General features: G+C 47.1%; 3 protein-coding genes across 20 annotated transcripts in view; 2 read left to right on the forward strand and 1 right to left on the reverse strand.

Annotated features, from left to right (window-relative positions):
• Nucleotides 1-5,486, forward strand: part of LIN54 (lin-54 DREAM MuvB core complex component) — a 38,892-nt gene extending 33,406 nt beyond the window's left edge. For 4 of the 7 annotated variants that reach the window (XM_021396909.1, XM_021396907.1, XM_021396910.1 and 1 more), the window contains 4 exons: nt 773-875; nt 1,165-1,302; nt 1,993-2,195; nt 2,650-5,486. In XM_021396909.1, coding sequence (XP_021252584.1) covers nt 773-875; nt 1,165-1,302; nt 1,993-2,195; nt 2,650-2,851 — 646 coding nt within the window. In that variant the 3' untranslated portion in view covers nt 2,852-5,486. The remainder of the gene's footprint in view (nt 1-772; nt 876-1,164; nt 1,303-1,992; nt 2,196-2,649) is intronic. The other 3 variants (XM_021396906.1, XM_021396912.1, XM_021396908.1) reach the window with 1 other exon arrangement.
• Nucleotides 7,845-12,385, reverse strand: THAP9 (THAP domain containing 9). Its single transcript, XM_021396905.1, has 5 exons — nt 12,235-12,385; nt 11,973-12,168; nt 11,690-11,888; nt 11,466-11,616; nt 7,845-10,271 (listed from the first exon to the last, which is right to left on the reverse strand). The coding sequence occupies exons 1-5, from the start codon at nt 12,312-12,314 to the stop codon at nt 8,333-8,335; spliced, it is 2,565 nt and encodes an 854-aa protein (XP_021252580.1). The 5' UTR covers nt 12,315-12,385; the 3' UTR covers nt 7,845-8,332.
• SEC31A (SEC31 homolog A, COPII coat complex component) overlaps nt 12,631-25,133 on the forward strand; it is a 33,934-nt gene continuing 21,431 nt past the window's right edge. For 9 of the 12 annotated variants that reach the window (XM_021396891.1, XM_021396896.1, XM_021396897.1 and 6 more), the window contains exons 1-13: nt 12,631-12,820; nt 13,027-13,180; nt 13,409-13,491; nt 13,798-13,921; nt 16,203-16,401; nt 17,654-17,749; nt 18,304-18,444; nt 19,221-19,363; nt 20,077-20,176; nt 21,028-21,189; nt 21,390-21,542; nt 23,409-23,645; nt 24,175-24,249. In XM_021396891.1, coding sequence (XP_021252566.1) covers nt 13,413-13,491; nt 13,798-13,921; nt 16,203-16,401; nt 17,654-17,749; nt 18,304-18,444; nt 19,221-19,363; nt 20,077-20,176; nt 21,028-21,189; nt 21,390-21,542; nt 23,409-23,645; nt 24,175-24,249 — 1,509 coding nt within the window. In that variant the 5' untranslated portion in view covers nt 12,631-12,820; nt 13,027-13,180; nt 13,409-13,412. The remainder of the gene's footprint in view (nt 12,821-13,026; nt 13,181-13,408; nt 13,492-13,797; nt 13,922-16,202; nt 16,402-17,653; nt 17,750-18,303; nt 18,445-19,220; nt 19,364-20,076; nt 20,177-21,027; nt 21,190-21,389; nt 21,543-23,408; nt 23,646-24,174; nt 24,250-25,133) is intronic. The other 3 variants (XM_021396893.1, XM_021396894.1, XM_021396895.1) reach the window with 3 other exon arrangements.

Genomic DNA, 25,133 nt, shown 5'->3' on the forward strand with positions numbered 1-25,133 from the left:
GGGTGTATCCAGTGGGATCTTGGTTTTGGCAGAAGGTAACACAGGTGCATAAGAGACAGAGTAATGTGATAAGTTATTCCAGTCAGTATTTCACTGCTTCTTATTCACATCCTTGTCCCTTTAAAAAGGCTCCAATAACTACAGTTTGATCCTCATTCAGATCCTTTCCGTAGTTACCTGTGCTTCAGAGCCTATGAAGTGTACCACTTGCTGAACTTCTGTCCCTGCTTTTGCTAACTCTGCGACACTTCACAGCTGGAAACAGCTTATAAGCAAAATTAACACACAAGAAAACAAAGAAAACTCACTACTGTGTTAACAATGTGCTATGTTAGTTTTCCTTTTACTTTGTACTCCAATCAGTTGTTCTTTGTTTCGGCTGGATGGGAGCTCTTGGAGGCTGTTTTGAACTGCCTGGGTCAGGTTGTGCCTAGAAGGTGGCTGTGGCAAAACAGCTCTTGGTGTAGGACACTCATCCAAGGACTGCTGTGGTACAAAAACCTGCTAGCTTCTGCCGCTGTGAAGAGCTGAGCTATGAGAACATTAGCTCAGGACAGATACCCTTGAGCTATCTGCCTTTAGTTTGCAAATAGAAAGATTTAGTCCTGGGAGTGAGGCTTGTACCACACATATGGAGTTCAGCACAGGATGACCCAGACTTTGATTGGTGTGTGTGTGCATGTTGCCAGACTAGAAACGTCTGGTGCTGCCATCAGTACTACACCAAGGTTATGGTCACGCTTGCTAATGCTTTCTGTATCTTCCATTTCAGGTATTGTGATTGCTTTGCAAATGGTGAATTCTGCAATAACTGCAACTGTACGAATTGTTATAACAACTTGGACCATGAAAATGATAGACAAAAAGCAATAAAGGTGAGAAGTCTTTTTTTTCCTGCTTTTGAGGTTGTTGAAGTGAAGAGCATGTTCAGTTCATACAGAACTTAGCATGTTTCCGAGTGGAACTGTGATGGGAAAACTCGCTATGTAGCTTGCCTCCAAAGATAGCTGGGATGAAAGAAGTAGCTTGTGCCTTCTGAAGTCAGATGTATGTTTAACTCCCCAGTCTCCTCCGACCTGTGCAAGGTGTAAGCTGTTGTTGCATTGCACCTTTGATTTCTGCTCCCTATATGCAGTGACTGACCCTTTGGGTCTGCATTGACAGGCCTGCCTTGACAGAAACCCTGAAGCCTTCAAGCCCAAAATAGGGAAAGGAAAAGAAGGAGAATCAGATCGGCGACACAGCAAAGGGTGTAACTGTAAACGCTCGGGATGTCTCAAAAACTACTGTGAGTGTTATGAGGTAAGAAGCATTATGTCATCCTCAAGGCTTCAGCTTTTTCCATTCAGTGCTGCAACTTCACTGTTGTGCTTTGCCTCTTTCTCTTGCGGAAATTGCCATTTGGTGGATTTTTCCTTCTGACAGTTTACATCTAGAAAGCTGTATGCAGTGCAAAATTGTTCACTCCTGTCCTGAGCTTCAGTTTAAAACGTGTAGCAACTCTGAAATCAGGCTTGCGTTTGTCCTTTACTGAAAAGCAGTATTTTCCAAAGAACTCTACAAATCTTACCTAAAGAAACGTACAGCACCGTGTCCCTAGGTGCTCTATTAGTTATTACAGCATTACACAGACACTCCAGGATGGAATATGTCTGTGGAAGCCAAAGGCAAAAGTTTGTGTTGCATCAGCAAACTGATCAGTTTGAAGATGTGGAGATGGTGGCAGGGTGATCTCTCATAGTCTAACTGCACCAATTCTGTTGAAAACAGCAGGCCGGGGAAGAACGGTACGAGTGGGAAACTGTTGATTTGCAGTGGATCCAAGCATAAATTCTGGGAAGGCATCTCACTTGGATAAGAGAATTTGAAGAGAAGACAGGGTTTCTTCTTGTGGCTATAAGAGACTAAAACAAGATCACCTTTCCCCTGTGGTTAATCATAAATTGTGTCTAAGTTGTGATGGGTTTCTCATGGTCTCTTTCTTTCTTTCAGGCAAAAATCATGTGTTCTTCCATATGCAAATGTGTTGGCTGTAAAAATTTTGAAGAAAGCCCAGAACGAAAGACATTAATGCACTTAGCAGATGCTGCAGAAGTTAGGGTCCAGCAGCAGACCGCTGCGAAGACAAAGTTATCTTCCCAGATCTCAGATCTCCTAACGAGGCCAACACCAGCACTCAGCAGTGGTGGAGGGAAGTAAGTGAACACAGCCCTCAGTTTTGCTTGGTTCTAATGTACTTTTTCTGATGCATGTGACAGGTATGTTCCTGTCGTCTTTGAATGTTATCTGCATAAGCTGTAGGACCAAGAGTACTCGGGTGACTGGGGTCTTCTTGTCTTCTATGAAATCGAGTGTGTGCAAAGCTTGGCTGTATTCAAACGTGTAACTAAGGATTGTTCTTTCATGGCTGTCCGTGTGCTGCTAGAAAACATGAAGTACACATCCCATTACTGAGTGCATATAAACTTCAAGCTGCCTGTATAGTAAAAGCTGGATAATTGTTCTGTGTACCTGGGCATTTCAAAATCTGTTTTGCAATGTACCTCGATGGCAGTAAGAACAGAGCAAAATTGCCTGCCTGTTCATTTGACTCAAACTATGGCTTGCTGGCTGCCTGTTGGAGTGAGTGGATGTTCTGTTTTGTTTCAGGCTGCCCTTCACGTTTGTAACCAAGGAGGTAGCTGATGCAACCTGTGAATGCCTCCTGGCTCAGGCAGAGCAAGCTGAGAAGATGGGCAAGTCGAAAGCAGCTGCAGAGCGCATGATCCTGGAGGAGTTTGGACGCTGTTTGATGAGAGTTATTAACTCTGCAGGGAAGTCCAAAAGTGACCCTTGTGCCATGAACTGCTGACGCGTGCACATGAGCCACAATGAAGCAAACTGAACAGAACACTTAAGGCACAGGGACACTTTGATTTTGAATAGAGGATTTAGTAACACTTGCTAATTTGGTGCTTGTTTTAATTGACTTGCAGAAGATTAAACAAGAGAATATTTTATAACAAGATTTAGAGCCTTTTAAGTATTAGCTAAATTCTCTTCTACGTAAGATGACTCCTAAAAGAAATTTTTCTTCCTGATGTACAGCTTTTAACTTGGGTCTCTTAAAAGAAAAAAAAGAGTAGGTGTTTTCTTCCCTTTCCCCAAAAATAATTGCCTGAAGGGCATATATAAATTATTCTAATATATTATTTACAGTACATGGAGTTGCATTGCTTTGTGCAGGAAAACACGTGATAACAAGAAAGATACTTTGGCAACAGGCCCACAGTGAGGAGTATCTGTGTATCGAAGTCAGTTCTGAAAGGAAATGTGTGAAAATGAGCATATAAATGGAAGGTTGTACCTGTACTTGGGACCTGACACAGCATAATCCCTTAGTGAGCAGAGTGGTATGAAATGTGCAAGTGAGTACACAGTGCTTGCTTGTTTGTTTTATTGTCAGCAAGTGGTTGAGAACCTCACTAGAGTGGGCCCCAAGGAATTATGAGGTAATGGAATAAATGGAAAATTTTTGATATGATCATGGATGAAAGCTTGATTTTCTTTTTTTTTTTTAGAATGGAACTCTGAGGCTAAGATAGTGGTCTGCTCTTAAAAGTGAGGAAGAACAGCCATGCTGCAATGCTACTCTGCCTGTGCAGCAGGCAGATGCTCTTGCTTGGGTGATGCTTGGTGTTCAGAGCTCTGCAGCAGCTCGATCCTTCTCTGCAGGTAGTGCTGTGCAGGCTGTTGTGTTTTCTAGGATTAAGCTGTTTCCATAGGAAGATGTTTGAGCCTGAGAAGCTGAGGGTCGGTGGAGACAGGAGCGCTACAGTTGTCTCAATGAGGACTCAGGACAATCTGAATCTTAACGGACCTGCAAATGCAGGTGGAGATTGCGTTCAGCCTGGTGGTGGGTCTTCATGGTGCTACTTCTTGCAATTGTGGTGGTTTATTTGGCTTTTAAAGGTTTTGTGTTTGGGTTTGTCAGGCTTTTTTTTTTTTTTAGGGCTGTTTAGAATGATGGAGAGCACAGTGATCAGAGAGGATGCTAGCACAGAGTCAAGATTGCTGCTAAAACAGGTGTATGAATCCTTTAGCTCAAAAAAAAAAAAAATCCCTAACACAAAGGGAGGAAAGTATACCAACAAAACACAAATCAACGTAGAGCTGTATGTAGAGTGGGGCAGGGGAATTTTCCAGTACTTGTTACAGGCAGTCTCACATCACTTTTTTGATAGTGGAACATATTTACAAAATCAATCTGATAGGTTACTTACTAATGTGAATGTCAATAACCATGTTTAATCGCAGGCATTTTTAATAACTGTCTTTCCTGCTCCCTGAACAAGCTAGCTTGGTTTTTCCCAAAAGGATTTTGTATTCTTCATGTAAAACTGTAAACACAGAGAGATGCAGCAGAGCTCTTCGTCCAGGTTTTCCAGCAGAGCCAAGTTCAAAACTAGCAGCAGAGCCAAATGCCTACATGTGCATGTGATGGCAAAAAGATGGGAGGAGGCTTCTGCTCCCAGCCTTCACCCCGTGGTCCTGCGTGCTGAGAATAAGGCCCTTTCTCTTCCACACTTCCCTAGTTCACCCCCTAGAATGGCTTGGGGGCACAAAGGACTGGAAGGTGGCCAGCAGCGATGAAAGGCCCTTCGGGAGGCTCTTGGAGACCAGGTCTGCACTGCTGGTCACTATCTGAAAGGCTCTGTCTGGTAGTAACATCTCTTTGAGCATAAACTGCAAGTATATTAGTGCAAATCTCTGAAAAGGGAATCCATCCATCTCTTCTGTAAGTAAATGTCTGTTCTGTTTTTTTCCGTAATTAAGACTTGGGTTTATTAAAAGTCAGTACAATAACTTCTTTACATGTACAAGGGCTGCTCTGAAAGTAATGCCTCCTATTTTATTATGCTAGCCCACGACATCAGAGGCAGATGTTGGTGGCGTGGCAGTAGTGTTTGAACCTTCCTGCCAACATTCTGTTAGGGCAGTCTGACAGAATGGCATCTGACGTGGAAGTGTATATGAGGCAAAGGGCTGCCACTGAATTCTTCCATGTGGAAAAAGTGGCACCCATTGACATTCACCAATGCTTCCTGAATGTTGATGGAGACCAAGCAGTGGATGTGAGCACAGTGAGGCAGTGGTTGTGCATTTTAGCAGTGGTGACAGCGACACTGGGTCACCTGCCAGTGCAGATTCTTACAAGCATGGCATATGGGCTCTCATTCATTGCTGGTGAAAATGTGTAGCTAATGGCGGCGACTGAAAAAGAGTGTGTTGTAGCTGAGAATTTGCTCTATCAAATAGTGTTGTTGTGCTCTTTGTTGCAGTTTACGTGGAAATAAATAAGAGGCATTACTTTCAGAGAGACCTACATAGATAGTGCAGATATTCAGTTTACTCTAGTGACTTAATGTGGTATGTCCAGTAACATTTGTATAAATGTAAATTAGTGTAAGTGAATAAAGTAATAACTACTTACGTTATTTTTCAAACAGATTGCAATATGCCTTCTTTTGTTTAGACTTCAATCCATGTTAATTTTGTATATATTATGTGTCTTTCTCTAAATTGCACCTTTTGTGATGTGTATTTATATACAGTGTGCAGAAATTTGTGAAATTTAGATTACAGTTGTAATTATGTATGATGGCATTGCTTGAGAATATTTTGCTTCTAAAGACTTTGAAGGTGCAATCAAAAGCTCTTAGTTTTTCAATTTTGTTTTGAGCAAGCTTTCTCCAATATTAAGCTGGGATTCTTCTCTTCCCTTCTCCCTGGCGTAATATGTACGGATTGGGTTTTGTACTTCCTCAGCCATTTGCATCAAACTGCTGGACGAGATTGACAGTCGAGCTCATGCAGTTGTGTGAAAATAATTGGGAGTGGGACAAGGGTTCATTTTGTAGCTCTGTTTACATCTGAAAGTAGAGAAACTAAATTTATATTTACTAGACCTATTCAAAGAATACACTTTTCTATATTGTAAAAAAATAAAAGTCAGATAAATCACAAAGAAAATAAACATTTATACTATTCTGTAAATGTTTAGTACTGCCTTGACTTTCCAGTGTATGATTGTATCCTACCAGAGATAAACCATTGGTTATTAGTACACTTCCACGCCTTGCCACGTGTGGCACGTAACAATGCAGCTAGTGTTCTGGCTTTTGGCACTGCGCGATGGTGCGAGGCCGCAGGAGGAGCCCTGGAGATGCAGCAGCAGCTCCAGTGAGTGTAGATTGCCAGTGCCTGCAGGAGAGGGGGGAAGGAAAAAAAGGAGGATGAGCAGAGCACACGGAAAGCAAACACAGTTTCATGTGATAATGCATTTACTTGAAAGCATATGTGATGGCAAGATCGCAGAAGACTGAGGGAAGAAAATATTTTATCCAAGTGATTTGAGTGCGTTTGTGTGGACCCCAGAAGTGCAGAGTGCTGGCACAAATGTGGGTGCGACAGAGATGGCAAACATCTGTACAGGGAGATGTTGCTGAGAAGAGAGACTGTGAACAGGAGCAGAGGGAGAAAATGCCTGGTGAGAACTGCAGCATTACAAATACTGAACGGTTCCTCTGAAACCTGTGAGAACAGCCAAAAGCATTGCTGGTGGGCAACAGCTGGTCTGTATTTATGGAAATGAATGGTAATCGGTACAGGGCTCCTATAACAACTGTCAAGCTTTCTTTGAATATCAGGTGGCTTTCTTAGGGTTATCTGGTAACTGCAACTTGTTTGGTTTGTTTGTTTTCTAATAATGTACTTCTGGCTCAAGCATAATTCTACTGGGAAACTTCAGCATCATTTTAAAACCTCTTTCATCAATATTTGAGTGAAGTGCAGAAGGATGGATGAATTATGTTGGTCATGAGTACCACTGGAAGTCAGAGCCTCGGGCACATCTCTGTCTACGAGCATCCCCCTGGAGAGGAGGCTCAGTCTGCATCAAGCAAGACAAACTCGCTCCGATGTAAACAGGAAGCGGTAGCAGGCATCTGTCCAGCCAAAAAAATGCGCAGCAAGGAAGTGCCTGTTCCCCTGTGACTCATCTCAGCTTGTGGCTGGAGGTTTACGTGGTGCAAACGTCTTAACTCAAGTGCAGTAGCATGCAGCTTAACCTGCCGTAGGGATTCTGGCAGCGTTTTTCCAGTTGACCCAAAAACTGCATGTGTACGAGGGGAAATGGTTTCCTGTGAAGTGCATTCTGGCTGAAATGGTTCCATGGCAGATAGTGATGGCTTTTTACATGGGTAATTGGACTGGATAGCCAGAGAGTTGTGTGGGAAATACTGCTCTCCCGTCTCCATGGACGCAGCCTCTGTTCTGCACAGCAACAACTGAGCAGTGCAATGGCAGTTATGCTGATTTTCTCTGTTGGAGGTAACACGCACCATACCAAGGCACCTTCCTTGCCACAATAATGAAGTGATTGAAGAAGCCTGGCCTATTGCTGTGCTCAAGGGAAACTGTCTAGGAACAAGACCGACATGACTTGCAGCCCAGGGCCCAAGGTGAGCTGAAACATCGGCTCTGGGACGCAGGGCTGTGCTGCACAGTGACTAGGGGAATCTCATGGGGCCATGTATGGGATCTGAAACACTCCCCTTGCTCCAGCATGTGTGTACACAGATGTGTGGTGCTCTTGCACAGGTGATGAAGTAGCGCTGCCCTTGTGCCTTGAAATGACAACAGTGTTTGCTTCATGTCCACTACTTCATTTGTGAGACGCATGGGTTTAGGTCTGCAGTTAGTGTAGTTCCCTCTCCACCAAGTTCTAGACTTGCACAGCTTCCACACCTGGCTCATCAGATCTACAGGAAGGGAGATCAGTGTTATGTACAACTCAAGTCCCATTTTGTTTCCACATGATTTATTTCCATTTTTAAGCATTTTCCCATTTGTCTCTTAGTTCCAGCTTATTTTATCCAAGATCTGCTAATAATAAAATCAAGTTAGCAGCACACAAATCCCCCTGCCCCCTGCAAATATGGATGTATCTTCTCTCCTAGCAAGAGTGCTCACTGCACTACGCTACACTACCCAGCATCAGGAGCAGACTTCGTGCTGTCCCTTGCCACCTCCCCAGGCATTTTAAGCAACTGTTCCCCTTCCAGATTTGCCACGAGTTGCATGAAATATGTGGCTGCTTCACAGGGATGCTAGATGGGCCTCCTTGCTTTGCCTACTCAAACTGGGGTCGGACCATTCACAGTGTCACAAGTCATCGCTTGTCAACACCAGTTTTGCCTGGCAAATCACAGGAAGACACCATGTGGTTTGCTGGCACCTATTGCCTGGATCTGGCCATAACTGAGCTTCAGTGGAGGACAGCAGAACATATTCATGTCCCTGCATGGGTTTGGCTACCCAGTTGTGGTAAGAACAAATGCTTTCCCTTCAGTCTCTTCAATCTGTGCCTGCCACAGTGGTAACTCAAGTTCAATTTTTGGGCTTGGTTTGTTCTGATGTTTAAGTAACACTCTGCTATTTCCTTCACTAAGATTGTATAGTGATTGTCGATGTGCAATTCCCTCTCAAATAAATGCTCAGAAAGGGTGGGGAAGAGGTGATTTTGTCCCAGAAGCTCGTGGAAAATTTCCTGTTCTAGAGACAAATACCGCAGCTTGGAGTTCTTGTTGTCATCTCCTAATTGGCTGTGCCTGCTCAGGACTTGTTCAGAAATGCGTGCTATGCAGTGCACACTTGCTGAGGGCAGGCTCAGTCCACGTGATTTCTTGATGTAGAGCACCGCTCCACACCTTAGCCTGCTCCCATCTGAGTCAAAGAGGGATGCAACACAAGCCTCACAGCGCAAGTTGGAGGCTAATTGCTCAGCAACTAAGCCTGCAGCAAAGGTGATGCTCTGCTTGTGCAGCGATAGGTCTGTAAGTGCATTGCTCAGAGGAGAGTCACGCAAAAGAAGGCCAGGACAACAGGAGAGCTCCCCTGCCAGTTTCCTCCCACGAGCTGGGTTATACTGAGAACAAATGCTGCCAAGGGTAAGGTCTGTCCTGTGAGACAGGGACAGGTCCAAGCTGCTTATACTTGCTGTGCTGTGCAGAGAGTCTGGCGCCAGGCTGCAGCCAGCCAGCACTTTGCGGTAGGCGGCCTGAAACATGGCACAGGTGGGGTTCCCACTGCCAGCACTGCAGGCTTGCCTGAGGGCCCAGAGAAACCGCTCCAGCGGGTCAAGGCTGAAGGCAGAGGTCAGGAGGCTGTGGGAAGGAGCACCCTCTTGAAGCACAGGGTTGCTGTAAAGCCACTTGAGGCTCTCAGCATTAAGCAAAAAACTCAGAAAGCCCAGTCTGCGCTTGCTCTTAATAATGTGTTTCCCTGTAGAGTCTGTTAAGGTAACAAAGAAGCTCTTGGCCTCGTGGAAGAGGGGGCTGATTTTGTTGTAATTTCCAGCTAGCAAAGGCCCCCTCAGTCCACAGCCATAGGGACCTCTGCCATGAAATACATCACAGAGACGGCTCATCGTACGCAGAAACTTGACAGTACCACCACAGTTCTGGAATGAGGCCAGGCCCAGCTTCTGGAGGTGCTCCAGAGCATCAGCGACACCCTCACTGAACAGCTGGGCAGCAAGGTTGACCTTCAGCTGGTACGTCTCCTCACTCACTGGATGGCCTGACCTGGGCCCTAACAGCTTCTCCTCCTGTAAAGTTGCCAGCTCCACCACGTGCTGCCATTGCACAGTATCAGTGAGCCACTGTATCTTCTGGAAGTACTGCAGTGTGTTCCTTATCAACTGGAGAGCGTGGCAAACATCAAAGAAGTATGCAATGCAATGAGCAGAGCTGGGCGGGTGATGGAAGGCCCAGCGGATCCTTTGGGGGCTGATCCTGATCCCCAGAGCTCGTGCAGTCTCAGCCCCGCAAGCATTGGCGCCTGATGTCACAGCCAGCACAGTGACACCAATGTTGTTCAGCTTACTGATGGCCTGACGAAGCAGCTGAGCCAGCAGGCAACCAGTCACGCTGCTCACAAAGAAGTAGCCGAGGGGAGCCCTCCAAGGGCTTGAGATACCAGCTGCCATGACAACTACCACTTCTGAGGCCAGCGGAGCTTCGTCAGCATCAAGGCTGCCTGCTCCCAAGTCAACAAAGCCAGTCAGACGCTGGGTCTGCAGGTCCCACTCCTGGCATTTCTGCAGGGACATGTCCTGTACCATCAGGGCACAGTAGCAGTAGGCCTGTTCTCCTCTCTCCACCTTTTCTTGGAGCTGGAGGAACATATCATTGCTGAAGCCTGGAGCAGCATGATCGTTGGACAACCAGCTGGAAAAAAAAAGGAGCATGTGATTAGGAGATGTGCTTCTGAGAAAACTGAAGCAACAGCCAGCACAGCTTACCACTGTATAAAAATTGTCAGCCACGTAAAGAGCTGCAACGCAGACCCAGCCAGCACACAGCGAGCTGAAACACATGTTTCTTTCTCACAGCCCACTGATGGAAAGCCAAACAAAATTTCCAATGTGGGAATAACAAAGTGGGTTCCTGTCTCTAAAGTGGAGACTAGGACAACAGAAAAAGGAATTCGAGCAGAGTACAAAGGAGGCACTGCAGTGGCCCAGCAAAACCAGGCTCCTGTCCACAGTGTGCATTTTCTCCATGCTGCAAACCTTAACCTGGCTGAGACGATCTTGGAGCTTAAACCTATTCTGCTCAGTCCATCATGCCCCCTGGCTCCCCTTAGGGAAGGGTCCACGGAGGAGCCAGGGATTTTCTTCAACTGTTATGTTGTGCACTTTACTTCACTCCTTGCTAATGCCTTTGGCAGCACTTCAGGTTACAGATTCTCAGCCCACGCACTTACTCGCACAGAGTTATGCAACTCGGCTGTATGTTTTGGAAATGCCTCCTTCCCATAAATTAGAATCAGACACTTCCAAATAGTCAGCAACTTCCTTCAATCCTCACGTGGCAAGGTAAGAAAACCCAAACCTCCAGCCTGTCTGCTTGGTGCACTCCTTCCCTTCCTCCAGTTCTCTTCACGTCCCTTCCTTTTTCCATAATCCAGTCCCCAGTTTTTTACGTTAAAGCTTTTTGCTTTCTGTTGACACTTAGCCCCGTCCAACTCTGGGCTGTTGGCGGAGTACAGCAGGTGCTCACTTAGCTCTTGCTTCTATTTAAGTACCATTACTCACAGTTCTCTTCCTGGCTATAAGTGGCAAATCCCTCCCTTCTCTCATGTCTATGCTCTGAATTCTAAAAACATGGATCGAACAGTATTTCTGTGCCTGTGTGTCAAAGTGGGGCCAGAGTACCTCAGCCTTTTTCTGGTCCTTTGTTTCTGTTACACCACATACATCCCCCACAGCACCCGTGGTCCTTAAATTATGCCTCTGTCACACCAATACAGGGAGGAGAGTGCTTTGGAGCACAGCACGTTCCCTGGAATTGCTCACACAGGGGTTGTGTTGCATACACAACCCCCCACCCCGCACACAGAAGGGCTGGGGGCAGACTTGCTTGGTCAGGCTGATGGGATGCGGCAGGGGGAAGACCTTCCTCAGCTGCTCGTAGGCGGCGCGGTGGCGGAGGTGCAGCAGGCAGGCGAACCGTCTCATGGCAGGGCAGTACTCGGCAGGCCGCCTCCAGTGTTGGGCACCACGGGGCAGATCTGCTCACAAACAAAACACCGAGAGCGGGCAGCAAGGAGCCGGGGGGCAGCGGGGAGCGGGGCCGGGCCCTACCTGGAAACAGCGCCCGCAGCACCCGCAGCACGGCCCGCGGCAACCCGCGGCGCGCTGCCAGCTCCCGGACAGGCCCGCAGAGGCGGCGGGGGCCGGCGGCGGGTGGGGCTGGCCCTGCCCCGCTGCGGCTGTACGTGTGGTCCTGGCTCCGCAGCGCGCTCCGCAGCGGCACTTTCCGCGGGTGGCCGCGGGGCAGCTCCTAGGGTGGAATGGCGGCCGTTAGTGACGGCTAGCGGTCGTCAGCGGCGGTCGGGGGCCGCTACAACCCCTCTCCCTCACGCACCGCCAGGGGGAAGCGGGAGGGCACGGCCCCCCGCCGCAGCTTGCGCCGCAGCCCGTAGCGTTCGAAGTCGGCCTCGGCGAAGTGCCGCGAGCAGAGGATGGCCCCGGGCCCGGGGCTCCAGGCCCGCCGGCTTCGCGGGTCCAGCCGGTTCACGGCGCGGATCCACTCGCGGCGCTGCGCGGCGTCCACCGGGAACCTGCGGGCGGAGAGGGGTCGGCAGGGCGGGAAGCGCCGGGGGCTGCGACCCGCCGCCCGCACTCACTGGTGGAAGGAGATGCCGCGCTCCCGGCTCCGCCCGTTGTCGCGGGCGCTGCAGCCCAACGCCGAGCAGCTCCGCGTCATGGCGCCCTCACCGCACGCCGTCGCCCCGCGCTCATTGGGCGTCGCTTCCCGCCCGCCCTCCCGTTCCTCATCGCTATTGGCTCTCCGGCTTTTCCCCCGGAAGTGGAATTGGAGAGGCTGCGCCACACTTCCGCCTCGGTGTGACGTACGCACGGAAGGGAGACACCAAGGAGACCAATCAGCTGCGTCGGTGGGGAAGGAAGTAACCAATAGCAAGCGGCGATCCTCGCGACCAATAGCAGCGCCGCTCCCGACTCCTTTATATGGCGGGGCGAGGAGCGAGCGCTCTTCTTCCCGCCGCGCTGCGGTGTGGGGTAGGTGGTGCTGTGTAGCTGAGCGATGACCGGCGGCAGGGCCGTGGTCGACGGACGCTCGGCCCCGAAGCACCGTAGGGCCGAGGCATCGCCTTCTCCCAGCACGATGTTTGCCTGTTGAACAGCGTTGGGGGACGCAGCCGGCGGCCCGGCTCGCGGTGAGAGGTCAGCTGCGCCCCCTCAGAGTTTAAAGTAAGAAAATAACCGCCAGAAAGAGGCACCCGTGGGCTCGGAGGGAGGCGGGGGCCATGTCCGATGATGAGCCTCAGTGCTGTTCACATCCTGACACGCCGTGACGAGCGCTGTCGAGCTGAGGACAGGCGGCCCCCGCTCCCTTCGCACGGCGGTTCCGGGCTTGTTCCCGGCCCGCCTGACCTCCGTCTCTCCCCTCTCCCTAGGCCCGGCCCGGAGCAGAGCCCGCAGGATGCCCGCACCCCTCTGCCCCACGTTGTGAGAGGCGAAGCCCCGCCCGCTGCCGCCCGGAAGGCGCCGGGAGCGCCCGGAAGCGGGAGGCGGTGCCGCGGCTGCCACGTTGGAGCGGGCCGGGAGCGGGTGAGCGCCGGGCCGGGGCCGGAGAGCGAGTAGAGCCCCGATCTGCTCGGCTTTTAGCCTGATTTATTGTCCGAAGTGAAGCATGCGTGCCCGCCGATAGTTCCTCGCTAATTGGGCTTGGGGCCACCCGCCGCCCGAAGGGCCGTTCTGAGGAAAAAAGCTGTGTTCTGAGGGGAAGGGTGCCTTCTCGTCTCTTCCTACCTTTAATCGTTGTTTTTATCTTTCTAGCAAAATGAAACTGAAAGAGATTGACCGCACTGCCATGCAGGCATGGAGTCCTGCCCAGCAGCACCCCATTTACCTAGCCACTGGTGAGTTTTGGGTGGCTGCTGCAAAGTGGTCGTGGTTAGTTGTTAGCTTGTGCTTGGAAGGCTGGATATCATTATATAGTTTCTCTGGGGCACAGAAAGGCTGACGCTCCCAGAGCTTTCCCCGTTGGTGCTGATTAAGAAATTCTTGCAGGGGTCTGTGGGTAGAATTGCATAGAAATACACCTAAATGATTCAAAAAACTGATTCTTTCTCAGGGCCCTTTCTGCAAGGGTGATGGTTTTAATGTTCGTCTTGTGCTAAGTCTGCTGTGCAGCATCTCTCATTGGTAATCTTGTTCCTTTGCAGGTACATCAGCCCAGCAGCTAGATGCAAGCTTCAGCACAAACGCTTCCCTGGAAATATTCGAGTTGGACTTATCAGACCCTTCGCTGGACATGAAGTCATGTGCCACCTTCTCCTCCTCTCACAGGTAGCAGTGGGGCTGTATGCGAGCAGTAACGGGGACTGTTGCGTATGGTATGTGCTGAAAGACTGATGCGTGGTGTTTGACAGCAGCTGTTCAGGAGGGTGGCACCTGGGTGCTCTTGCTGCTGGGTACAGCCCGAGTGTCATTGTGAAGGCAGTAAACAGGGACTCTCAGGTGCTGCAGGCAGCTTGTGCACTTCCCTAAACCTCACTGTAATGTCAACTGGGAGATGCAGATGTGTCTTCCAACCCTGGGGAGCCCCTGGCATTCTCAAGAGAACAGAAAGAAATATGTAATTGTGGTAACAATCCATTTTCCACAGTGGCACATCTCGTTTGCTTGTAGGTACTTTGGGGGGGGGCTCACCTGTCACAGTGAACTGGGTCACATCATGTGTGTAGCGTCATACAGTGCTGTGCAGCTGGGAAGCAGTGCTTCTGCCCGCTCAGCCCTGGGTAGCTCTCAGATCCTTACCCTGCACTTCTCTGAAGCAGTGCTGCTGGCATCTGAGCGCCACGTGTCCACCCGCGCAGTACTTGCAGTAGCTCTCCAGTAGCCGCAGCAGTGGCTGCTCCTTGTCACAGTGGAAGTGCGGGATAAGTAAAGAAGAGGGTGACAATTTTCTTCACCATTGGAGCAGATCTGTGGCTATTTCATATGAGCTTCATGGGCAGCATAACCGGTTGTAGTGACCTGAAACTGTGAGCGGAGCTGCAGGCAATTACAGCAATTCCCCAGTATGTCCAAGTGACTGCTTAGCACTCACAGAAAAGCAGTTGTCATCTCCCACACCTCTGATACGAGCGGAAATAACTTTAGCTTCGTTCTCCGTTATCCACTTCACATCAGTAATTTCAAGACCTAACAATATCAGACAGTTTTACCAAATGCAATTTCCTGGTTTTGTAGAAGTTTGGTAAACAAGATGCAGAGGGATTAAAACGAGGGGTGCCTTTGCACATGGTGAGGCTGTGGCCCTGTTTACAGATGCTTTCCTGATTTGGGTAAACAACTGTTGCAGTGGCTTTTGCAGGAGAAAGCAAGGTGTTATGCTGCTGGCTTTGATCTGTGTCATCTCTGTAGCGATAATACCCCAGGCTGCCGCTGGGGCTTGCCCATCAATGCCCTGCAGTTATTGCTTTTGTAATATGTGGGGAGGTGAGGAAGAGCCAGCAGAGCCACAGACTGTGCCCAGAGGCCTGAGCTGTGGGCAGAGCTGGTGTTAATGCTCTTTACCAATCCACTGACAGCAGAGTGAGGAGTTTGAACCTTGAATTTTTCCTTTTCCTAACCTTTTTAAATACAACCGAGACTTTTCAAAGCTTGCCAACTGGCATTTGCTGTACTGATTTTCAAAACACACTCCTTATGGCCAGTATGCTGAACCTCTTTAAAAGTGCTTCCTTTGGTGAATGTTTGACTTTGTCCCCAGGAAATGATTTCCGAATTAAAATGGCTGGGTGAGGAAATAACACAAAGGATGAATCTGGCACCAGGTTCTATTAGTTGTCCTCCATGGAAAATTTCTTACTGCTGTTATAGAACCATATCTTGGAAAGAGCAAAGGGCAAAAGGAAAGCGATTGCGCGATGAATTCCAGTTTTTGTTCCTCAGCCTTTTTGTGCTTTCCCCTAGGATATTTAAGACCTGTTGAATGTTGCTGACAGCATAATACTAATCCTCTGACAACCTGCTGATCATTCCATTTCTTCTATCCTCACATATTTAGGTGCTGAATTATCAAAAATCAGGGTACTCGGAGAAAGAGTCTGCCTGATATCCTAAATAAAGTAGCTCATCAGCACTGTCCAGTCAATGTAGGTTTGCTTTCTGCTTGCATAACACCTGTGATGTGATAGTATGTTGTTATATGTAGAAGAAGACCATGCTTTACATGGTTGAATACACAGGAATGCCGTCTCGCTTATTCAACAAGTTTGATCTGAAGGAAGTATGTGTGGGCTTTTTTTGTGCATTGACACAGAAGCTTGAAAGTGGTTCTGGGAGTATACTTGATTCCTCTAATTCAACTTGGAAAGTAGATAGCAGTCCAAGTGACGCATTTCTGATGTAAGTAATTTGCTGAGCGTCTAGTACTACAGATGAAACACTTGCGCTTCCAGGAGCACTGATGAGGAAGAGGGTTTGGGGTTCTTTTCCAGTTCCATCTTTTTTTCTCTCCGTTGTACAAACAGCTGCCCACCAACAGCAAAGGCTTACCTCCAGGCTTATGGCTCATATTGCGGTGGTTGATAGCTGTAGTCTGTGAGTGTCTGTCTTGCAGGTACCACAAGCTGATCTGGGGGCCGCACAGCATGACTGCAGGCGAGAGAGCCTCTGGAGTCCTGATCGCTGGGGGCGAGAACGGGAATGTCATTCTGTATGACCCAGCCAAAATCATAGCTGGAGACACTGAAGTAATAATTGCTCAGAAAGACAAGCACACGGGACCGGTGAGAGCACTTGATGTCAACATGTTCCAGGTGGGTTTTCGGTGGTTGTTTCTCACATACAGTCACAGACGAGTGGCCTGTTTTAACAGATTGTTGCCACAAATGTACCTGTGTCTTCCTCTGCTCCTGACAAGGGTGACTTAAATCTGGTCTTTGTGTGTATTTATTAGGAAAAAACTGTTCTATTACTGATATCTCAGGATGAGGAATGAAAGACTTGGAGATGTCCAGGTGCTTGCTTTCCTGCATCAGTTGATGTTGTCAGTTTATCGTGTGACTTTAGCTCTGCTTAGATGTAGAGGTGGTTTTCCATGTTGTTTTAGTCAGTCTCCATTTTTAGCTCCCGGAGGCTGTGCCTATATTGTTCTTATCACACAAAATATTTCTGTGCTGTTCCTCTTGCTCCTGGTGACATTGTTTTTTAGATATTTATGTCCTTTGGAGGGTGGGTAAGGTCATTAGCAGCTCTAAATATTGTCACTTGGAAAAGGGAGTCAGAGCAAATACACTGTGGTGTGGCCTCTTGAGGCAGATGAACTCTCAAAATCAGTAAGCTTTTCTCACTTGCTGATGGGAGTTTAGTTCCTTCTAGATACAGCAGGTCAGTTTTTCCTCAGCCCCCACCAACTGCATGAGAATTGAGTTGATTTTGTTTCCTCAATAGCACTTCTGTCTATGCACAGTTACTTTTAGCAAGGCCACTCTTTGTTCATTGTCTCTTCTCTGAAGAGCTTCCTCTCTCTTTCTGTGCCTTATGAAGTCAGGACTTGCATGTCAGCAGCCGTAAGATGCAATCAAAGGGTGCTGGATGCCACTAACCCATATCACACCGCCTGGACGTTTGCATCCTGGCCACAGGATTGGGCTGGAGGCTCAAGTGCCATGTTCTCTCCAGCCAGGCCTGCCCTGGGGCAAAGCGCTGCTGCGGGGAAGCTGCAGTGCTGCTTCTCTGTCTGCTCCATCCTAGAAATGTCAGCGCTGGCCCCTCTGCAACTGCCGCCTCCTCACACGCTCGCTATGCAGTAGAGGAACACTCTGTGAAACAGAAATCTTGTTCTTGGCACGCTGGTCTGCTTTGGTGTAGGGAGTTCTTTTACTTACTCAGCATTATCTTCAATCTCCAGTGTTGCTGCTTTTCCCTTAAGCTGCTCTGTGTAAGAGGCTGTATCCTGAGCTCGTATGAGAAATTGGCACAGACTTGTCGATCTGATGCCTCCCAGCAGCTAAGACTGTGAAAGCTGGTGCTGAAAATACTCTTACCATCTCTTAATGTGTCTTACAGACTAATCTGGTGGCCTCTGGTGCTAATGAGTCTGAAATCTATATCTGGGACTTGAATAATTTTGCCACACCGATGACTCCAGGAGCGAAGACACAGGTACTAGATTGTTGTTCACAAAATACTTCAGAGTAAACTAATGAAAAACATGAACGTTACTGAAGTTGTGAGCTCATTAAAACCTACAGCTTTGGAGTTGTCTGGGGGAAGGGGGGTGGGGGGGAGAATGCTAAATTTTTAAGCTGAGTAGCAGTTAATTGCAGTTAGCAATGAGCTGCGTTTCTGGCAACGTTAGTTACAGTCCTCGTGGTAAAACAAGTATTTTTGTATTATTGTAAGTAAAACCAAGTTCCTTTGCTGCATACTGTTCCTGAGTGGCTTTAGTTTGTTATTGTGTGGTCATTTTGGAGGAAGCTTGCGTTTGTTAAGGATTCCTGTACAGGATTTTGTGTGTTGGGTGGTCTATTTTTAAGCTGTGCAATCTTTTAGTCCATGTGCTCACTGACATTTGGAAATGCAGTGCAAAAAGAAGGGCTGGGTTAACGTTGCTTTTCCGTTCTGGTGGGAGGAAGTAGAAAAGCTAACAAACCTTCCCCGCTCCTTGAAACCTTGTTTTGGAAAGGGCGTGACAGGCTGTTCTGTTTGTGTGACAGCCTCTTGAGGACATCAGCTGCATCGCATGGAACAGGCAAGTCCAGCACATCCTGGCCTCCGCCAGCCCCAGTGGACGAGCTACTGTGTGGGATCTCAGGAAGAACGAACCCATCATCAAAGTCAGTGACCACAACAACCGGGTGAGTTAGCTCTGGCACAGCTGCATGGATACTTCCAGGGAAGTGCAGGTGACTTGCATGTCACTGGGCAGAGCTTGGTGAGGGCAGGTCTTGGTGATGGAAAACACCACAGAAGAGTTTTACCTGTAAGCTGATTACAGGGGACCCTACTCCCATGTGCTTAAAGCCATCACACCTTCTCCCACGCTGTCAATACAGAAAAGAGCCTGTTTAGCTTGTGGAGAGTGAAATATTTGTATGATTTGATATATTTATAATTGAGTATTGCTGTAAAAGCACTGAAGATGTAACAAGTTCAGAACCAAATTTACATATGTGTGCTCCTGAATTAGCTACTTGGTCACTGCACTCTTCCTCTGATAAGCTTCTTAACTTCATATTTTATGTATCTGTTCCTTGATGTAATAGCAGTACAGTAAGCTGGTTTCATCGTGTAATTGTAATGTTGTGATGGAGTGTTCCTGTGATGATAGCCTCTGCCTAACAATGGCTTTTAGTAAAACACCAATAAATACTAAAGTTATGAAAAAACTGTTCAGATGCTTTTACAGTATTCTTGGATTAAAATGAAGAGTTATGAACAAGAGGGCCTTGAGGACAGTATCCCAATCTGAATGCAGTCAGAGGCAGCATCCAGAAGTACAGCTGCAAATTGCCATCTTCCTTGAGACTGCGTTTTCCTCACCTTACTTGAGACTTAGACCTATTTAGACTGGTGGCCTTCTCCTTTAGCGTTGGGTGGTTACCATGTGCCATGGCACGATGTTATTCCTCAGATGCACTGTTCGGGCCTGGCTTGGCACCCTGATGTTGCCACCCAGATGGTTCTGGCTTCAGAAGACGACAGGTTACCTGTGATTCAGATGTGGGACCTTAGATTTACGTCCTCACCACTGCGTGTTTTGGAAAGCCATACGAGGTAGGAGACTCTTGCAACCTGTTGCTCTGCGATGTTCACACTGTTGATGACTGTAGCAGTTAGTTCATCTCACTTTTTGTGTAGTTCCCTGCAAATGCTCACTTAGTTGGAGCCACCTTCCAGCAGCAAGCAGCGTTGGATGCTGCTGGTTGGAAGGGAACAGGCCTCACGTTAAAAATAACTTACCCCTTAAAATCTGAAGTTCCTGGTTTGTTTCTGTTCTGTTTGAGAGGCAGCTAGATTTCAAGGTTAGCAGTAGCTTGGCTTACATAAAGAACAGCAGTGAGTCTGTGTTGCAGCTACTACTGAAACTGCTGCCAGTGGCTCTGCTGATAGAAATCTTCTGCTAATAAAAAGCTGTCAGACTATCGTCACTGTTCCTACCTATAGCTTTGCATAAGATGCATTAATGATGGTACAGGCAATCAAACCATTTGAGTGCATCAGTATCCATATTAAAGTATAGCAATATTGAAGTTAATTTTCATATGTAGTGGCTGCACCTTCATAGCTACTCATGCAAAAAATAGAAAGCATCTTTTCCAATATATCAAATGCTGATAACATTGAAAACTCTTGTCTTTGACAGAGGAAGGAGTGGGGAGGGCATGTTGAGGTAGATTGCTACTGTAGCACCTTGCTTATAAACATGCTTTGTTATCACCATTTTGCATTTGTGTTAAATTGTTACTTGGTTGTGACTTCTCACACAGGGGTATTTTGGCCATTGCTTGGAGTATGGCAGATTCAGAGCTACTACTTAGCTGTGGAAAGGATGCTAAAATACTGTGTTCAAACCCTAACACAGGCGAGGTAATGTATGCACGCCACTTACTAAAAGCCGTTTGTTTGGAGGTGTCATGGTTGTGTATGTAAAGTAGCAATTTAAGAGCAGCCAATTATTTTAATGCGGTTTCACCAATTCTTGCAATGCAGACTTCTTGCCTGCACAGCAGGCAAGATAATCCTGCAGGACAGGGAGAGATGCGTTCCGAAATTCAGGCTTGGCTGCAGAAGTGCAAAAGCTGTGTAAGACAAATGGTGGGGTGGCAAATGTGTGATCCAAGCTGGATTCTGAGCTGGGAAGCTCTACATTTGGATGACTCATACTTCATATTTTGACTTAAAATAAAAGCATTTTCCTGGGAGACTGGAAGGCAGCTACCACTTGGCCCCTTCAGCAAAAATTTAGTAGACAAGCAAAGAAAAATTTCTTACTTCATGGTTAAATGTCTCTTGCAGTGGTAAGCTTGTCTGTTTTGGGGCAGAAGAAACTGTCTATGGAGAGAGCAGGTTTTAACATTCCCAGTTATCCCCAGAACAGACTGCCTTTGGAGCCTGGGCATGTTCCCATGTTTTCTGGAAGAGTTAGCGTGAGTCCCTGCAGCTGATCACAATGCACTGAGAGCCAAGTCAATAGCTGCACGTGCAGCACAGCTGATTGTGTGCGGAATAAACAGAAAAATCAATGGGAATAGGAGATAAAGCAGTGGTGTGTGGTGTTGGATTGTCATGTCCTGCTCATGTCAGTGTGTATGGATGACACTGAGGCTGCTGGGGAGCAAGAAGAGCGGCCCCATCTCTGGGCACACAGGAAAATTGTTGTTGCTGCTCATGGTATTTCATATAAGCTCTAATATGCCAGACTTATTTTTGCTGCCCAGGTGCTGTATGAGTTGCCCACAAACATGCAGTGGTGCTTTGATATCCAGTGGTGTCCCAGAAACCCTGCCATCCTCTCTGCAGCTTCATTTGATGGACGCATCAGCATTTACTCTATCATGGGAGGCAGCACGGACGGGTTGAGGCAGAAGCACGTTGACCAGGTATTGAGAAGCACAAAGCGAAGAGAATGGTTAGAAAGTGGAAAAATTATGGGCTTGTGGGAAGCCTTCAGAGGATGTTCCAACCACATGCTTGCAGGAGTACTGATCTGCTGAGGAAAAAAACGAAATAGTTTCGTTTATGGGAGATGATGTCTCACTCTAGTGTTGTTTTTTTTTTTACCCCCTTATTATTTTCAAAGCTTTCGTCCTCATTTGGGAACCTCGATCCATTTGGTACAGGACAGCCTCTCCCACCCCTGCAGCTTCCCCAGCAGACTGCACCGCAGAGTGTCGTTCTACCCTTAAAGAAGCCCCCCAAATGGATCCGGCGACCTGTGGGAGCATCGTTCTCGGTGAGTAGGGACAGTGGTGGGTATGGCTGGCTGGGTGGGAGGGAGATACATAGCGGTGGCACCTGTAAAGCACATCTGAAAGAGGGGAATTTGTCATTGTGCTCCACCTCGAGAGAGTGTGCCCTGTTTACTGGGGTGGTGGGAGATGCTCACAACAGCATCTGGACTGGGCACCTGGGACAGCCTGCCAGCAAAAGAATGACAAAAATGCTTGGAGAAAGAAATGGGGAGGCGCTGTGTTGCCAGGAGGCACTTCTTTTTGTTTTGGAACGTAGGGCTTTGCTTTTGTAGTATTTTTGTGTAGTTTTTGTAGAGGTCTTTTGCGTGTAGTGTTTGCTTTGAATAAACAAATATATTATTGGAAGGGACAAGGTGGGCAACTAGCTGATATTTCAGTGAGATTTCAGTGCAGTTTGTAGGCATTATGTGACTCAGTGTGGAGAAAGGTAACTAGGTGAGCTCTGATGGAAGGTAGCAGGAGCCCCGAAGCAGCACGCAGGCCCAGGCTCCTCTCTGGTTTTTGAAGTTGCAGAGAAGCTGTATGAGAGGCAGGCAAGGCCCTGCTTTTCATGAGAGCAGAGTCACCTGCTTTTCAACTCTACCAGTGCCTTGCTTTCTTGACTCTGAGGCTGTTTCCCAAGAGAACTGCTAAAGATTTTTAGGCAGGCAGTCCACTTGAAATGGATTTCTGTGCCAAAATACTGCCTCTATTTTCATCAGTGTGTCTGCTTATTCATCATCTCATCCACAAATTAAATGCAGCTTTTCTCCCATCAAATAGAAGTGATATTGCCTAGCCATTGGCTCTGTCATTTTATAACACTGTTTATTTCATTGTCCTGGTTTTCCAGGAACCTGCTTGTCAGCCTTTTTCTTGGCCAGGCTTCTTGCTTTTTGTAATGCTCATTTTGGTCTGGCCTATGTCAATCAACTTTAAGCTATAAATGAAATAATATTATAAGCACCAGTTTAATGTTTTTTTTCCCTTCCTCTCTGTTGATTTTTATTTCTTTCTAAATGTTAATTCAATTCAGTGCCCGTCTCTCGTACTTTGAATTAGCAAACAAGGTGCTGTAAGTAGGGTACACGTGATACTTGAGCATCTATTTAATGATGTATAGGATTTTTTAATGTGTTATGGGTTAACCCCAGCAAGCCCCTGAGCCTCATGTACCTGCTCGCTGGCTCTCCTGCAATTGGAATGGGATAGAGAATCAGAAGGATAAAAGTGAGAAAACTCATAATTTGTGATAAAGGCAGTTTAATAGGTAAAGCAAAAGTTGCATGTGGAAGCAATGGAGAAGGGGGAATTCAGTCACCCCTTCCTACTGGCATGCAGGTGTTTAGGCGTTGAGGAAGCTGGGCTTCATCATGCGTAATGGATACTTGGGGAGAGAAATACCATAACTCACAATGTCCCCCATTTCCTCCCCTCCTTGCTGGAGGGGCAACTTGAGAAACAGAAGACTGATGTGGTGTAACTGTGATCTAACAGCAGCTAAAACAAGGGTGTGGTGTCAGCACTGTTTTGGTCACAAATCCAAAACCTAGCACTACATGGGCTGCAATGAAGAAAATTAGCTGCAGCCACAACCTGTACAACACTGCCGTAACACGAGATACTCACACACCCATTTCTCAGGAGGCTCACACGCTTATCCAGCAAGCTGCTTTATTGCATGGAAACAGGGGTGGTGGGAAAAAATCAACAAGCTGATGTTAGAAATGTTTGTCCGCTGAATGATGAGCATTTATGTACCAAATAAAAAACGCATGCATGCATGTGTATGTATGCGTAGTTTTTTTTCTCATACACCCAAGTGTGTATTTGCATTTTTACACGCCACACGTGGTTCTTCATTCTAGTTTGGAGGCAAGCTGGTTACATTTGAGAACGCCAAGCCCCAGCAGCAGCCAGGCATCGACCAGCAGCAGCAGCATCACTATGTCTACGTGAGCCAGGTTGTTACAGAGAAGGAGTTCCTGGCACGCTCGACCCAGCTGCAGGAAGCTGTGCAGTCTGAAGGCTTTGTCAGCTACTGCCAGAAGAAAATCGACATGGCCCAGGCTGACTTTGAGAAAAACGTGTGGGCCTTCCTAAAGGTAACAGTGAGAGCAGTCCAGGAGTTCCTCATTGACAGGGAAAGCCATTGCAGTAAGGCTTCTTCTCCATATTAGTGTTTTAGCGGAAGAGATGTTGGGAATGATAAGTGTGGACTCTGACTGGTGCCCATAAGCTCTCTTAGTGCGGGTGGCCCAACAGAAGAATGAGGGTCCTTGGAGCCTGGGGTCTTTGTAGGGTTCACAGATGATCGTGGGAGCAGCCAGGACTTGGGAAAGATACCTTCTTTTTTTTGTCATTCCCTGTCACTACATCTTTGTAAGTGCTTTTCACTGTTCACTATGAACGTTTAGAAGTTCCCAAGTGGAACAGGTATGCAGACGGTTCACCTGCAGTAATCAGATTGAAGTCTTGCCTACCTACTCAGGTGCCGAGTTCACAAAAGACCTTGTTAGGCTTTGATTTATTTGTTTTATTTTATTTTCCAACTCAGTACTTGTTCCAGATAAGTGAAAAGTCAGTGGGTGAGTGTATGGAAATCATGAATTGCAGTCTAGTCTTTTTTTGAAGGTGAACTTTGAAGAAGATTCACGTGCTAAATATCTTGAACTGCTGGGATACAGGAAAGATGATCTGAGGAGTAAGGTAAGTGTGCTTGTGTTAAATACTTCACTGGTGGATTTGTCTGCCAAGTACAGCCTTGTGTAATTGACATATTCGTTTATATGTGGGACTCGGTAAGAGCCATTAACAATATCCACAGGCTATTCCAGAGCAATAAACTTTTTAATACAATACTATTTTCAGTGTGCTTCCCAGCAGATAGATAGTATTTGTAAGTGTTTCAACTTTCCTAATAGCTTGTAGGTACAAGTGTTAGCAGTGTTGCTGGATCTTCTGTATAAACGTGGCTGACTTGAGTATTTGTGTTATTCATGGAATTCTTCTGTGCCAGAGAGGACTGGATATCTTGAAGTTTTGGAATTTTTACAGTAATTGCAATTTGCTCTGGGCATTTTATTAGTTGTATCGCCTTGGAATGTGGTTGTACAATGAGAATTTCAAAGCAGCCAACAGACTTCACAGTCCAGTCTGCATCCCATGCTGACGAGAAATTTTTGCCCATCCAGAAGCTTTGGTATTTGTTGGTACAATTTCTTCATGAGATTGGGTTGAAAGGACATCCTCATTTTTGTATTACCACTGAATCTGATCTGTTTTTAGGCTTTCTGATTAAAGAACTTGTAAGCCATGGGTGTCCAACTTTTTGTCTTACCTGGGTCATATAGAGTGAGGAGGAATTGTCTTGGGCTGTGTATAAAATATATAACATAGTGAATGTATGTGAAGTTAATGTAAGTAGAAAAACTTCAACAAAAATGTAAAGCTAGAAGGTCGGACACATATGCAGTCTAACAAGCCTAGAATAGTCACTGTTTGTGTGTGATGCCACTCAGAATTAGGAAAAAAAGAAAACCAAGATCACACGTGGCTACATTTGGAAAGGCAAAATCTGAATTACCAGGAAG

The sequence above is a fragment of the Numida meleagris genome, chromosome 4 (assembly GCF_002078875.1).
Source record: "Numida meleagris isolate 19003 breed g44 Domestic line chromosome 4, NumMel1.0, whole genome shotgun sequence".
Taxonomy (NCBI): Eukaryota; Metazoa; Chordata; class Aves; order Galliformes; family Numididae; genus Numida; species Numida meleagris.